The 16162-nt window shown below is 40.4% G+C and overlaps 1 protein-coding gene and 1 long non-coding RNA gene across 5 annotated transcripts in view; one reads left to right on the top strand and one right to left on the bottom strand.

The window, feature by feature from the left end:
• Window positions 1–9873, top strand: part of HSPH1 (heat shock protein family H (Hsp110) member 1) — a 25086-nt gene extending 15213 nt beyond the window's left edge. The window contains exons 11-18 of the mRNA XM_045471103.1: window positions 225–433; window positions 2058–2189; window positions 4730–4867; window positions 5742–5867; window positions 7330–7437; window positions 7517–7636; window positions 7855–8016; window positions 8972–9873. Coding sequence (XP_045327059.1) covers window positions 225–433; window positions 2058–2189; window positions 4730–4867; window positions 5742–5867; window positions 7330–7437; window positions 7517–7636; window positions 7855–8016; window positions 8972–9178 — 1202 coding nt within the window. The 3' untranslated portion in view covers window positions 9179–9873. The remainder of the gene's footprint in view (window positions 1–224; window positions 434–2057; window positions 2190–4729; window positions 4868–5741; window positions 5868–7329; window positions 7438–7516; window positions 7637–7854; window positions 8017–8971) is intronic.
• Window positions 3742–16162, bottom strand: LOC123594372. Of its 4 annotated transcripts, XR_006710762.1 has the most exons (6): window positions 15965–16161; window positions 13587–13759; window positions 11420–11476; window positions 10094–10187; window positions 8250–8386; window positions 3742–3925 (listed from the first exon to the last, which is right to left on the bottom strand). It is a non-coding gene; the product is annotated as an uncharacterized LOC123594372 (long non-coding RNA). The 4 variants fall into 4 exon arrangements; XR_006710754.1 differs by lacking the exons at window positions 3742–3925; window positions 13587–13759 and adding an exon at window positions 13794–13882 and having other exon boundaries at window positions 7482–8386; window positions 15965–16162; XR_006710751.1 differs by lacking the exon at window positions 3742–3925 and having other exon boundaries at window positions 7482–8386.

Raw genomic sequence — 16162 nt, 5'->3', positions numbered from 1 at the left:
GGGGAGGGGCAGAGAGAGAGGGAGACACAGAATCGGAAACGGGCTCCAGGCTCTGAGCCATCAGCCCAGAGCCTGACGCGGGGCTCGAACTCACGCACCGCGAGATCGTGACCTGGCTGAAGTCGGACGCTTTACTGACTGTGCCACCCAGGCGCCCCAGGCCTTTGACTTCTTTATGGAGATTTAGATGCACTTCTAAAATTGCCAATTTCTTTTTGTTCCAGGCCGCTTCGTAGTTCAGAATGTTTCTGCGCAGAAAGATGGAGAAAAATCTAGAGTGAAAGTGAAAGTGCGAGTCAATACCCATGGCATTTTCACCATCTCTACAGCATCTATGGTGGAGAAAGTCCCAACTGAGGAGAATGAAGTATCTTCTGTTGAAACAGACATGGAGTGTCCAAATCAAAGACCAGCAGAAAACTCAGACACCGAGGTAAGTTTCTGGATCACCCTTTGTGTTTGAATATATAGTTGATTTAATTCTACAGGAGAAGGGTAGGGAAAGGTTAAAATACACGTTTCTTAATTTTGATTAGAATTTTGGGTAAGGGTGATAATAGCAATTGCTAGGTGATGATAATATACAGCCCAGAATTTGATGATTTATGATTAAATTTTATATAGCTTAATTTGAACTGGCACATTACAATATAACTAGAGTCATAAAGTTTCTCTGAATTATTTTTTTAAAGGCATCGACCACATATTGAGAAGGCGGTGTTGACTGATGATTAAGAAAAAAGACTTAAAAAAATTAATGTGGTGGAATATATACCAAATATTAAGGATTATTTTTAAAAATTGTGAAGTTGACTTTGGTATTTCAGGACTTGCTTTTATTCACATGGTTTGCACTTTTGTTTACATGGCTTGCTGTATTGTGGGAGGAGGGAAGAGAAGTATCTACATAGAGAATAGAAAGTTGTTATTGTTCACGTTCTTAATTTAGACTTTTGTTAGCATGAGTGCAGAAGAATTTTAAGAAACTTCAAGATAGATTAACCGTTAGAGTTTACTTTTGGATAATAATCACAAATAGCTTACGTGAAGAGGCAGGTGGTGTAATGTTTTAGTTAACATGTGAGAAAGTATGGTATCCTGTGGCCACACAACTCTGTTAACACTGTTACCATTTCTAGAACGTTTAAAGAACATTTACATCTGAGCCTTCATTTTCTCATTTAGAAAAATTTCAAAATAATGAGTTAAATGACCAGCGCCATATACTTTGCCATTTGGTGACAGATACCATTATTCTAATACCTGTTGTATCAATCTCTTAGTGCCTTTTGGGTATATTTACATCATGAGTGCCTTGTTTTTGAATACTTCAGTGTCTGCCTTAGAATCTTGGAGTTTGAAAGAAAATTTTAAGAGGCTTCAGGGTGGATAGAAAGTAGTTAAATTAGAATGTTTTGGGCTTTTCCCGAAGATGGGAAAAGAGCATAGCAAGCACTGATTATTGGGGATTGAGTTCTACTAACATGTAGCATATATTCTTTATCCTGAGATCTTCTGAGGTGGAAATGGCTGGATCCCAAAAAGAAGGTGGGGACGGATGCGGTCTTGGGTATCTGTAAGCTGAAATGATGCATCCCTGAATGACTGATAGTTGGCTATTTTATGCAACTGTTCATTTCATTGAAATGGAGCTGTGTTGAGATGCTCACAGCTGCTGGTGAAATTTAAGTTTTGGAATCTTGTTTTTGGGAGAGAGGCCTGGAGTCAACCTACTTTTTGTGCTTTTGAGAGCTTAAGAGCTGTACAAAGCTAGGTGAAAGTTTCTTAAAGGAGAGTTCTTGACTCATCACATCAATCAAAATGCCTACTACTTGGTTATTTAACTATATTAACTGCTATCGTTGAAAGAATTTCTTACAGGTTTAAGATTTGTAAGGAGTTTTCATGTGTTTATTTTGCTTTTATCCAGTCTCTTTTTTCCCCCACTTATTAAGACTTCAGAAATTGAGTGTACTGTCTTTGGTGCCCTATAACCTATTAAATTTATACAAGTACACCTGCTTTCTACATCCTTTGTGCCTGGGCTTTCATTTCAGAAAAATATCCAGCAAGACAACAGTGAAGCTGGAACACAGCCCCAGGTACAAACTGATGGTCAACAAACCTCACAGTCTCCCCCTTCACCTGAACTTACCTCAGAAGAAAACAAAATCCCAGATGCTGACAAAGTGAGTGACTCTTCTAGTTCATTCCTTTAGACAATGTTGCAACATGTGATCATTAATGATATCATTAAATCTGCAGTTTCAAGAGCAAGCACCAAGTTATCTTATTCTGGGTAGGATTTTTCTTCTGTTAATTTTTTATGTGTTTTTCAATTAAAATGAGTTAGAGGTACTCAAGCTCAACTCAGGAAACTGAATATCCTGCTTTAAACATGACAGCTTCTCTTGATGAACTGCTGTTCCGAGCAACAAGAGATGAATGCATGGCATTTCTTGTCTTCTCTGGTGCCAGACGTATCTGCTAATGTGAGGAGCAGAAAGAGCTACATCCCAGTGCTGTGTGATGAGTTCTTACTTGCATTAGTCTGATGATAAATACACGGGCTATAGGAGTCTAGTAAACTTTTTTCTCCTCTCAAGTGACCTGTCAAATTAATTATGATCTGGTAACAACCAGATCGTACCTCAAAATAATTTTGCTTTGCCATGCTTCCACAGTATGTATTGGAAGCTAAATGATTTGTGTGGTGTCCCTTGAATAAATGACAGCTTCTAATAAGCAAACCTTTAAAATTCATGGTCCGATAGATACCGCGAAGTTTCCATTGTGACTCCAGATCATTCTGTGCTTTGCAGAACTTCCACTTTTTGTGCAAGTTGCATGTAAATTCTTAATCTTTCATTAGTGATTTGGTTCTCTCTTACCCTCCGATGAATTCTAGAATTGTTCATTGGCAAAAATACATTATACACTTGGTAAAAGCTTCCAGTTTTTAATCTCATGCCCTGATTGGTCCTGGCGGGGGGGGTCCTACTATGAGCTTTAGTTCCTGACTCTCTGAAAGCCGCCTTTTCCTTCTCTTCCAGAGTTGCGTGGTGGTGGAGGTGGTGGTGAAGCAGCTTTGCTTTCTTTGCCACAACAGCTCCCTGCCGTCCCCATCCTTCCCCTTCACGTAGCGTTGAGCATGAACTGACTTGTGCTGACGGTCTCAGTACCTGTCTGGAACATAACATGGGGCACCATCTCATATTCTTAGTTGTAGGTGGGACTGATAGCAGCAGACCCTCTGGAACACTGTCACATACTACTTTGGAGGTTCTTCATCCGTGCCTTGTCGAGTGCCATTTTGTGATGTATTGGTTTAGTCCGTAGTCGGTTTAATGTTGGACTGTCAGAGAGTCTTATGCTGACTCCACTGCCACACATGTGCTGTCATCCATTCGTTTCCCAAATATCTGTCGTACTCCTGTGTTTTGCTAGGTGTAGATGTCATCTAACTCATTTTCCTTGTGGTTTGTGCCCCCGGAGCATGCATAGTCTGTTGGGGGGTCTGTGCACTAGAGTGAAGAAGGCATGGGGACTGCGGGCTGATTGGCAAGATCATTGTGGGTGAGGCAGCTGGCCGCACTGAGACCTGCGACTCAGGAATACGGAAATAAGTCTGGGAAACGGGAGTTCTAGTCCCGTCTCTGTCTTCATCATTTTAGGCAAAGGCAAGCCGCTGAACCTTTCTCAAGTCCCAGTTTCTTCTATGACGTGCCTAGAGCTTCAACCTTTTTTTTTTTTTTAACTCCCCAGAATTATCCACCGGTGGTGTTTGCCGTATCGATGGGCTATTCTTTCCTATTTGGCCATCCCAGCCAGTCAGGGTATATGTTTTATACCCCTTGGTTTTTCTAATCTGTTCTACAGCTGAGTTTCCTAAATTGTGTTCTTTACCATCTCAGCTAGTGGGAGCCTATAGAAATGGAAACACAGAAAAGTCCTGGAAAATTAAAGGCAATAGGAGAGATACTTACTTCTTTAGCCCTGTATTTACATATTTTTAAAAACTGCAGTAAATTGTTAGTGTTTGCTGCATCATTTCACTTTCTGTATTAAGGCTCTTTGTCTCTTTTTACCTTACAGAGTTGCTTGTGAAAAGTGGGATCACTCAAAGACAGATAATAGGAATAAGGATACTTATACATATACTTACATATATGTATGGGTGTGTGTGTATGTATATAATCCCCGCATTCAGCAGGAAACTTTAAAAGGCACTCATCAGTATAGTGCTAATTATAATTGCAACAGGTATAATAGTGGGATACAGGGATTTAAGTATATATTACAGGAGTAGATTGGTCCTAACATGCTTAGCATTGGTCATAATCTATCTTGTTCCTATTAAGGTTCTAGACTATTATTTAAAGATGTGGCAATTTAATAATATTTTTGACTTTGGGAGTCTGAAATATTGTCGAAGGGGGTTAAAAATTAGAGAACTATGAAGAAGAGCTTTAGCAGGAGAGATTAAATTTACCACGCAAAGAGAAAAATATTCTGGTGGATTCTTGAAGGAAAGTATGACATGTTTAACTTGTAACTGCAGCCCAGTGTAAAATGTGTGGTGGGAATGAGACGGCCTTCGACATTCTTCTAAAGTTTAGGGACTTTATCTTTGCCTAAGTCATCAGGAAGTATGATAGGGAGATACTGTTGTCATTGTTTCAAGGATTATGTGAGAATTTTTCCACTTCTTTTTTACCCCTTCCCTAAGGTAAATGAAAAGAAAGTTGACCAGCCTCCAGAAGCTAAAAAACCCAAAATAAAGGTGGTGAATGTTGAGCTGCCTATTGAAGCCAACTTGGTCTGGCAGTTAGGGAAAGACCTTCTTAACATGTATATTGAGACAGAGGTAAGTGCTTCAGGTAAATACTTTTCATTCTGCTGTGTATTTAGTTGTTTGGCCCTGTTACCCATGTTTCTAGTAGATAAATACGTACACTTCTTTCCCATACTCCCAAGTTCTATACAGTTTTAGGAATAGGATGAGTCCATAACTAATGGTTTTCCAATTTAATGTTTTTAACAAGCTTTATTTATAGTTTTGCATCCTTTTGAAAGAAATCTGTACCGTAGATCGTTCTGCCAGGTATATAATTGATTGCCCAAGTTCTTGGAAGAAATTGGATGCCAGTATGTCCTAGCACAGAGCACAATACAATTGGTATTTCAGGCCACACTACATATTTCTGTTAAAGTACGTTGTGCTTCTTTGTAGTCTAGAATATGTGAACATAATTGAGATTCCGTTTTATTTTGCTGAGATGGCAACATTGTGCTTAGAAATTTAATAATTATACCTCACTTATATTTCATAAGTGGGTAAATAAATTTATAGTCCTTAATTTCAAATACCGTGGCAGAATGGTGTGACCATTACACGCTTGCCGATATTAATCCTAATGTGAGACGATCGTATAACTACCTAAAAAAAATAATAAATTACAGCGGATTGGGTTTTTCCCCCCTTGGTATTAAACCTGAGATGCGGAAGCTATGTAATTTATTACCTTTTTTTTTTTTTTTTTTTAAATCACCACCTACTATGTGTATATAGTAAATGAAGAACTTTGTAAGATTTATTGGAAGATTCATGAGGTGTACGTTAGAACTGTTAACACTTTTGGGGGCGGGGTATATAATTGTTGATTTTAACACCAGAGTCTAGTTAAAACTTAGTTACAGATAAGAGAAGACTGGAATTGACCTTTTCTGTTTTCTGACAGGGTAAGATGATAATGCAAGATAAATTGGAAAAGGAAAGAAACGATGCTAAAAATGCGGTGGAGGAATATGTGTATGAGTTCAGGGACAAGTTGTGTGGACCATATGAAAAATTTATATGTGAGCAGGTATGTGTAGAGCGTTGTTGTTGTTTTCTTTTTCTGAGTTTATTTTGAGAGAAAGCGCACATGCACGCTCACAAGATGGGGAGGAGCAGAGGGAGAGAGAGAATCCCAAGCAGGCTCCGTGCTGTCCGCACAGAGCCTGATGCTGGGCTCAGTCTCACAAACCGTGAGATCATGACCTGAGCTGAAATCAAGACTTGGATGCTTAACTAACCGAGCCACCCAGGTGCCCCACGCTCTGTTTTTATTCAGATAATCTCATAAAGTGTTTCATCTCAAGTCTGACATTTAAATCTCTACTAGATTATGTAACGAGCTTTTTGAAAACGGAAAACTTGAAATAGGAATTGTATAAACAAAGTCTCGGAAAGAGGCCCGTTAGTGATGTGCAATTTTACATTCTAACTTCTCCCAGTGATCCTTTAGTTGTTATCATCCACAAGAAAGAACCTATCAGACATTTACTCAGAGTCTGTGACACTAAAGGTATGGGGGCTAGAGGGATAAGTAAGAGGAAAAAACCTTGCTTTTAAAGACCTCAGACCTTTTTTTTTTTTTTTTTTTTTTTTTTAATGACTGGTTCCCTTGCCTGCTCTGTGGTCATTGTTTTATCCCATAAGACTTGTTCGTGCAGTTGTTCCAAAGTTTATTGAGCACATTATTCCCCTTAGCCTTTTTTAAGCTCCCAAAGTCAGTATGGCTCTGAGTAAATCCCAGAAGCCCAACTATGAAAGATGGGACTTGGAAAAAAATTGGCTAGATAGAAATTTGGGATGGTTTAGGGATTAATCCTGAAGTTACAAGAATTTAAACTTGGAGGAGTCTGTTTTGTTCTAAGATCCTTGAGCTACCTTGTAATAAACTTTTGGTTTTTGGCTCTGCCCCGACACTTCCTGAATTTCTTAGATGGTTTGGATTCTGAAGGAGAGATGACTCAAAATAGGGTAGACCTCCTCAGGCTAGAGTAGAAATAATTACATGAATTGCTTCGGAAATGATTTAGGTTCAGTGATTGAATTGTTGTCAACTTGTCTGACATCTCCCTTTCAGTATTCGGTAGTTGTGGGAGTGAATAGAAAGTTACTTAGTCAAGGCCCAGTTGCTTTGGAGAACGGGAAGAGAACTGCTCTTCCATAACCACATTTCAATGTATAGATTGTCCAACACTGGACTTCTGAGATACATCATTAAGTCAGTAAGCAGCTTACCAAAAACTCTCAGATGTCCCTGTGTAAAAGAGAAGCCAAAGAATTACTGTTCATCCCTCACGTAAAATGTATGGCACGGGTAGTGTTTATGGCTCCTTGATAACTTTGCAGTAAAGAGAATCCAGCTAATCAGAGTGCCTTCCTAGAAGTAAGATTGGTTACTTGGCGTTTAACACTTCTGAGGATGACTGTTTGGCTGTGAAAATTTTTGCAGTAAAGTTGCAACTGATACGGATTCTCTTCTGTTTCCTATACAGGATCACCAAAATTTTTTGAGATTGCTCACGGAGACCGAAAACTGGCTCTATGAAGAGGGAGAGGACCAAGCTAAACAAGCATATGTTGACAAGTTGGAAGAATTAATGGTAAGCCCTTCTCTCCCCCTAGACTACAGACTTCTGAGATGCAGTTAGACAAATGCTAATTTATTACATTTTGTTTTAGAAAATTGGCACTCCAGTTAAAGTTCGGTTTCAAGAAGCTGAGGAACGACCAAAAATGTTCGAAGAACTGGGACAGAGACTGCAGCACTATGCCAAGATAGCCGCGGACTTCAGAAATAATGTAAGTCTTTTTATACATCGCAAGGAAGTTAACCTAGATTTTAATAAACTAATACTAAGTTGAGGAGCCTTCGTTGTGAACACATCTTCCTAAGTGAGACATTTGTTTTTGTGTTTGAGACCAGAGGTAGGTTTGAACTTCATGGAAAATTGGGTCAGGTGAGATGTTATTGTTAAATACTTCGTTTCACAGGATAACTGTGCTTTTTTTCCATTCAGGATGAGAAATACAATCATATTGATGAGTCTGAGATGAAAAAGGTTGAGAAGTCTGTTAATGAAGTGATGGAGTGGATGAACAACCTCATGAATGCTCAGGCTAAAAAGAGTCTTGACCAGGATCCAGTTGTACGTGCTCAGGAAATTAAAGCAAAAATAAAGGTAAGCATTAACGTCTAATGTTTACTCCTGTGTTCTCTTCGGGACTCCATTTGTAATCCTGTGAACTTGAGACCATTCTTTCTTTGATCAGTCTTGACCTCATTCTGACTGAAACCAGATTTCTTACTAGTTCACTGTTGATACTTCAAAATACAGAAGACTTTATGTTTCTGTAAAATTCCCTTTTCTTCATTACTCATTTACTTCAATAAATACATTTGTTGAGCGCCTACCATGTGGCAGCCATTGGTCACAGGTTAAACTGAGTGTACAGAGGCAGTCCCCGCCCCTGTCACAGTCCACCTGCTGGTTCGAGGAAGGCTTCGCAGCTTACAAGTGCGGAAGGAAGTGTATCAGATGGTGTCAGGTGCTGCGGGCACAAATGAAAGTAAAGTGTTAGGATTCCGGGCACTGGAGAAGGATCCAGATTGGTATTGTATCAAGGAAGGACTTGCCAAGTGTGTGAGGCTTTAAAGAAAGCTGAGAAGAAAACCAAAGAATGCTTTTCATCTGCAAGAATGTTTAAACACAGTGAAGGTTAAAGAATCGTGAGCCTTTGAAGTCAGGGGGCTGTAAACTTGAGTCCCAGCTCTTCACTCACTGGTTTTCCTGATCGTGAGGTTAAATTATCCAGCCTCTCTGAACCATCTTCTCTCTCCTACATAGATGGGGATCATAATTCCTACTTTCTAATACTGTTGTGAGGATTAAGTGAGGTAACATAATCTAGGAGTACTTTGCAAGTTCCTGACACATCCTACAGGAATATTCTCTTCTCTCTTGATCAGGCCTCAAGCTATAGTTTTGGGCAAGTGTAACGAGAAAATGAATTCCTTGAGCTGTATATGATTGGAGTTGGTAGAAATGTACCCGTTCACGTGTGTTATGAAAGTGATTGAAAATGACTGGATGGATCTGAGTTAACCCGATGACCAGTTTTGTTTTCCTTGCTTAGGAGTTGAATAACACCTGTGAACCCGTCGTAACACAACCCAAACCAAAGATCGAGTCACCCAAACTGGAAAGAACTCCAAATGGCCCAAATACTGATAAAAAGGAAGAAGATTTAGAAGGCACAGAAAATCTGGGTGCCGAGCCTCCACGTCAGAACGGGGAGTGTTACCCTCACGAGAAGAGGCCCGTTAACATGGACTTGGACTAGAGCACACTACGTCGGCTTCGTCCTTCAGTCAGTAGATGTTTCTGCCACAGTATGTGACTCTATATAACATACTGAGACTATTTATATTTTCTTTTTTAAGGATGTTTAGAAATTTTGTGTATTATATGGAAAGAGAAAAAAGCTTCAGTCTGTAGTCTTTATGATCCTAAAAGGGAAAATTGCCTTGGTAACTCTCAGATTCCTGTGGAATTGTGAATTCATACTAAGCTTCTGTGCAGTATTCCCATTTGCATCACTGAGGATGAATTTGACTTTTGTCTTTTGGAGAAAATAAACTGTACTGCTTGTTCAAGAGGGCTGTGATTAAAATCTTGAAGCATTTGTTCCTGCCAAGGTAGTTTTCTTGCATTTTGCTCTCCATTTCAGCACGTGTGTGGGTGTGGATGTTTATAAACAAGACTAAGTCTGATTTCATAAGGGCTTTCTAATACTAATTCTGTCCAATAGAATATGACTTTTTGCTTTGATATTAAAAAAATCCAATGAGTAAAGCAAAAGCTAGTGAAATGTGTTAGCAGCATGCAGAACAAAAACTTTCAACTCTATCTCTTGTTATACAGCACATTGTCATGTGAAGGCGTAAATTGGAAGAAATGTGGATTCTGTTTGTCACTGATATTGTGAAGCTTTTATGAGCTTTAAAATAAAGTTCATCTCATGGTGTCATTTCTAAATGGTTTTGTCACTAACTTAAATGGGACTGAGGGAGAGGAAAAGCATGTAAACTGTAGCAGAAATGAAGTTCTTTCGTATGAAAAATGCCAATTTTCCCTTTTCTGATACCCCTTACGTATGCTTTCTCCCGATAGAAAAGTAGCATATGTTTATTATATTAAACATGGTTTTTAATATAAAGTTGAATGTAACTCCCAACACCCAGAAGGAAACATTAACCTGTTGCGTATCTTTGGAGCCTTTTCCTCCTGACGACGGGTGTGTGTGGGGACGGGTATGCGTGTTCCACTGTTGTGTAGGATGTTTTCTAAAACTGTGACCAAGGAGAGAAATACAGTTAGGTGTTGTAACTTTACTGCTCTACCGAGTTCCAATGTGAAGACATACATAAAACTACTTTAACCGGTCTCAGTGCCGGTGGAGAGCGGTTTGTCTGGGTCTTTTAATCTAATTAATCCCGCGGTGAATCCTGTCTCTATCTGCGGATTTTCTAAGGACAAGAAGTGTCGGGGGTGGGGTGGGGAAGACATGCTCATTTAGGATAGATGACAACCACGCTATACCCACTAAGGGCAGCAGTTTTATGCTCTTTTAATGAGGACCAATTTTCCCTCACCAAGGGGCGGAATTCATCTTTTATGTGTTTGCCAGTCTGTTACAATAATCTATTTAGCTACTGTGTGTCAGGCTTTTCAGAGTTTAGTCCTTAAAACAGCCCCGGCACTCCAGCTACCCCAATCTTAAATCCCACACTCAACAGTCATTCTGCACTAAGTAACTTGTCTTTGTTACGTGTGGCTTGTACTTCCGACATTATGAATTTGTTTGCCTACGCGTGTTTCATAAAGGTTTTATTCGTTCTTATTTGTAGTGTTTATTGATTTTCCATGTTACTATTGAGGATCTTAACCATTTGCCAACGTTCAAACATTTTCCCACTTTGCAATTTCTTTTAACTTTGTTTTTCCCATCTAGAGTTGATCTCGTGGTTTTTCTTCTGTTCTCTTAATGCACACTAATACATACGCACTGTACAGTTCCCCATTGACAGGTGAAGGTAGGTTAGTGTTCTGTGTACAATTGGGAAGCTCATAAAAGATGAAAGATTTTAAAATACAAGAATAGGAAAACTTTTTTCTTCCATCCCCAAATAGTACCTGGTGACAGAGGAACTATCAGCCTGTCCTAAATCAGTATTAAAGATGGGAAGTTTTCTGTAGTATCACTTTTCTGTAAAGATGAAGTCGTTTTTTGTTTTTTGGTTTTTTTTAAATGGCTCAACTAGCTATAGTTTGCAGACCTCAAGATTGCATTTTTGGATGTTGGAAAACAACATTGTCAACGTTGACTACTTCATAATACGTGTTAATATTGTAATATATATCATAATATCACACAATTGTGATTTATCTAGCAATCACTTAGAATCCTCAAGGCATGGAGTAGTTTGGATAAATGCTCTATTTAACAAAACATGGAATTTTATATTTAATTTTAACTTAAATGGTCACTTTCTGACAATTATTCCTAAAAATACCTACTCACCGGAGAAGATGGGCAGTAACCTGACATTGGCTGTAGCAACTTCTTACTATATATGTCCTCTGAGGCAAGAGAAACAAAGGCAAAAATAAACTATTGGGACTTTATCAAGATAAAAAGCTGCACAACAAAGGAAACAAAAGGCAAGCTACAGAATGGGAGAATATATTTGCAAATGACGTATCTGATAAAGGGTCAGTGTCCAAAATACATAAAGGACTTACCAAACTCAACACCCCCGCCTCCCCCCCAAAAAAAGTAATCAGTTAAAAAATGATCAGGAGACATGAATAGGCATCTTCCCAAAGAAGACCTACAGATGACCAACAGACACATGAAAAGACGTTCAACATCACTCATCATCAGGGAAACCTAAATCAAAACCACAATGAGATACCACCTCACACCAGTCAGAGTACCTAAAATTAACACAGGTAGCAGATGTCAGTGAGGATGTGGAGAAAGAGGAACCCTTTTGCATTGCTGGTGGGAATGCAAACTGGTGCAGCCACTCGAAAACCGTATGGAGGTTCCTCAAAAACTTAAAAATAGAACTACCCCATGATCCAGCAATTGCACTATAAATATTTATCCAAAGGACACAAAAATACTGATTCAAAGAGATACATGAACCTCAGTGTTTATAGCAGCATTATCAACAGTATCCAAATTATGGAGAGCCCAAATGTCCAGCAAGTGATGGATAAAGATGGGAGATACATATCTCACATGTATATGTATATATGTAATAAATTTCACATTACACCCCCCATACATACATACATACAGTGAAATATAAGCCATCAAAAAGAATGAAATCTTGCCATTTGCAATGATGTGTATGGAGCTATAGAGTATTATGCTAAGCAAAATAAGAGAAAGACAAACATCATGATTACACTCAAGTGGGATTTAAGAAACAAAACAGATGAACATGTGAAAAAGAGAAGCAAACTAGGAAACAGACTCTTTACCTATAGAGAATAAACTAGAGAGTTACTGGCAGGGAGGTGGGCCTGGGATGGGTTAAATGGGTAATGGGTTAAGGAGGGCACTAGTAATGATATACTGGGTATTGTATATAAGTGATGAATCGCTATATTGTACACCTAAAACTAATATCACACTATGTGTTAACCAACTGGGATTTAAATAAAAACTTGGAAAAAATGTCTACTCTTGTAGACCCCTGGAGTCTAGTTCATCATGAACATTGGTGAAGTCTGAGCAATGATTAGCTTTCTTGGGTCAGATCCCCAATGTTTACTTTTTATTGTCCTTGATTCCCCATCAAAAAAATGTAATATGCCTCGTTTCAAAAGCCTTTCAAGAGTTACTTTCAGAAAGCCCAAAAAATAAACTTTGGTTGTTGCCAATGACTCGCTTTTATCAGCGGCATTTGTGTGTGTGTGTGTGTGTGTGTGTGTGTGTGTGTGTATATATATATATATATATATATATATATATATATTTTTTTTTTTTTTTTTTTTTTTTTTTACATTACCACTTCCATCCAGACTTCTATCCAGACTATGGTATTTGCTGTGCAGGAATACGTCACTCTCTCTATGTAATCCACACAAAACAACCCTGTCATGCTTTTCTGGGGAGATGGAGTCTTCTAATGATATTTGGAGAGAGAGATTCACTTTCCCAAAGTACTATGTACTGTGGGCGTGGTTACGCCCCTCCAGTGGGCAGGGTGAGGAGAAAGTTTCCCCCGTGCCATTCCAGCTAGCGGTGGCAAATGTGCTATGGTTTTCTCTCCGTGGCCTAGCTTCGCTAGCATTGGGTACTTCCTAAAAGACAACCAGTCGAAATTGGCTATTTTTGAGTCTGTATTTGCATGTGTTTTGTAAATAATGTGAGCATGTGTGACATATTTGAAAGCTTCAGAAGAATTAGCTGTTCCAGTCTCTGGCGGTTTCATTTTCCCAGAACTGTAGTACAGCATGGGTCCCTTAACGATGCTTAATCTACTTAAGGCAGGTGGCACTGTGTTATGGGGACCGCCTGGCGCCTCATACATCCTACCCTCATCTCTACCCACTAGGTGCCACTGGGTGCTCCTGTTGTGACAACCAGAGAGGACCCCTGCCCCTTGAGAGCCTCTCTAGGGAAAGCGACCACCTTCCAAATCGCACGCAAAGAGAAGGGGGAATATTGGCACTTACCTGCCTCCGAGTGCCTCAGCCCTCTGGTAGGTGCTTCTACTCGGGCTTCACAATCCTCTGAGGGTATGTTTCCCATTTTACCAGTGGGGAAATGGGGTGAAGGACAGTCCGACCAAGTTGAGATGTTGATCAGAACATTAACTGACTGACTCCAAAGGTAGTGTTCTCCCTGTGGCAGCAGAGGGATAAAAGTTAGCATGTACTCACCCAGGGGTAAAAGTTGGTCAGCGCGGTGAAAATACACTTTTACCACCATCGCAAACGCTCCGTGAGAGGCCTCCGAATCTGTTCTCTGCAATCATCCATTGAATGCAACCGTATTAAGATGTGTTATTTTCTCACCAGGCTGTAGAGAGCTTTCTAAGCCCATGCTTCTTTGACACACCAAAGCTTTTCACCACCAAATACAGTCTCTTAATCCAGTGTTTGCAACCCCGGTTGCGACCGAGACAGAAACCGAGAGGCAGAGAGAGAAAGGAAGAGAAGAGAGAGAAAGATTAAGCAAGATATCAGTGTATAAAAAGAATCAAGATGAGGACTGGTTCTGTTAGACAATTACAAGTGTTCATTAAAACAACAAGACAATTTAACAAAAACCGAAAAACGAGCTTGCCTCTCCATTAAACGCTGACCCAGAAACAGTGATTTGCAACGCAGGCTACAAGTTAAAAGATGCCAGAAGTTTTAAAACAAAAAACAAAAAACAAAAAAAACAAAAACCAAAAAACGAAAATACCCACAGAGATTCTGATTGGGATGGGGCCTGGGCATCAGGATTTGCAAGGCTTCCCAGGTGAGTGTAACCTGCAAACTCAAGAACCATTGAGCTATTGACTATACATAGGATGTAGTGATAGCTGATATTTCAGCCAAGGTATCTGAAGTTCCGTTTTCCGAGCAGTGACGCTATATTCCATAAACTGATATATGCCCATCCATTTACATTTTTCTATACTTAGCCTTTTCTCCTTGGCTATGGATGTTCAATTCTCCCTGAAGCTACCCAACTTCCTCACTGCTCCTCTCCTGTCGCTTCCCCCTAGGGGGACTTGGGGATTGATGTGATACGGTTACCGGCACCTTTCCGTAGGTCTGTGTGTATCGTTTTAATGGTTTCTGTTTTCCTCACTCAAGGCTTGAGGCATATGGAGAATGAGCCCCCGTGCAGCCAACTGAATGAATGGTAGCAGTTATTTACTCTGGTCCTCGTAGGGGCTCCTCCCCTGCATCGCCACCACCCCTCACCCCAACATCCTCTGCACACATACTGCAGCCCAGAGATTTCCAACAAATGTGCTCCCTTTTAAATGCTTTCGTCTTTTATTATTAAAAACAAAACAAATAAAGTGGAGAGAATCAGGAAACAACTCCCTACTTCCCCCGTACTGGCTCCAGCTCAGTTGGGGATAGCACTGGGTGACAAATTAAGTGCTTCCATAGCTTTTAAGTCAAACATACTGGGGGTTCCATTCCGGCTCCACATTTTACAATCAGCATGGCTTTGACTTGACCTCCCCCAGCCAATTTCCTCTGTAAGCTCGGTTTCTCCCTCTACAAAGTGGTCGTCCTTGAGGACAAAAGGAGTTGGTCTACACGACGTTTTGGGGGATCTTGGCACAGAGCAGGTATGCGGTGAAGGCTGGCCGCACCAAGAGTAAGGAGGGGCTTCCTCTTTGCTAGGTTTCTTTTCCAACATCAGCATATACTGTTTACTCCTACCAGCTATCACTGCACACACACATGCACACACACACACACACACACACACATACACACGATATTTTTTAATTTCTTCCCTTTCATGTTTTCTCTGAAAAGCATGGCTTTTGAAATAGACATGGGCAGTCAATGCATGCCTGTCTTCCTGCTCGGTCAACCAACCAGCCACTGTGGGGTGAGTGGAAATTCAGTCTATTTATCATCACTGGGTGCCCAGGGCTACCTCTTTGCTAACCACTTCCAGGTTTGGGAATGTTCTAGAAGCCAGATGGCGCCAAAAAAAGGCTCTGAGGGACCATGACTTTATAATCCATAGGCCAAGGACACTATTTGCCCAGGGCCAAAGAAGGGGTGATTGTCAAAATTAGTGAATCATCCTGTTTACTGGCACTGAAAACCTCCGAGAGAGTTGCCTTAATACTATCCCTTTCCCACAAAACGACGTCAAATACCAGAGTAGCTTTTTTTTTAACGCCCCTCCCTTTATATTTAGAAAAATTGGCAGAACAGCGCCGTGAACCCTTGACCAGTCACAGCGACGACAGTCACCTCTCCCACCCATACCTTCTCGGAACGGGGACCTCGTCCTCCCACCCCTCAAGTCCACTGTCGCGCCCAAGGAACCCCTCGTCCGCACAACAGCCCGACCAGGTACCTCGGTCCCCCGAACGTCCTTTACGGCTGTTGTTTGGATCCAGCGTCCGATCGAGGATGACGCGCCTCATCACTTCATCTGGTTGTCATAAGCAGCCCGACCCTTCCTACACGATGTTAAGTGTTGTTTGAGGATTCTGGACCTTCTGTAGCAACGCTCTACATAAATGTTTTGCCTAAAGGAGAGCTTTCTCGAGGA

The sequence above is a fragment of the Leopardus geoffroyi genome, chromosome A1 (assembly GCF_018350155.1).
Source record: "Leopardus geoffroyi isolate Oge1 chromosome A1, O.geoffroyi_Oge1_pat1.0, whole genome shotgun sequence".
In the NCBI taxonomy this organism is placed as follows: domain Eukaryota; kingdom Metazoa; phylum Chordata; class Mammalia; order Carnivora; family Felidae; genus Leopardus; species Leopardus geoffroyi.
The sequence above is the reverse complement of the archived record's forward strand: the minus strand, read 5'-3'. Positions and strand labels throughout refer to the sequence as shown.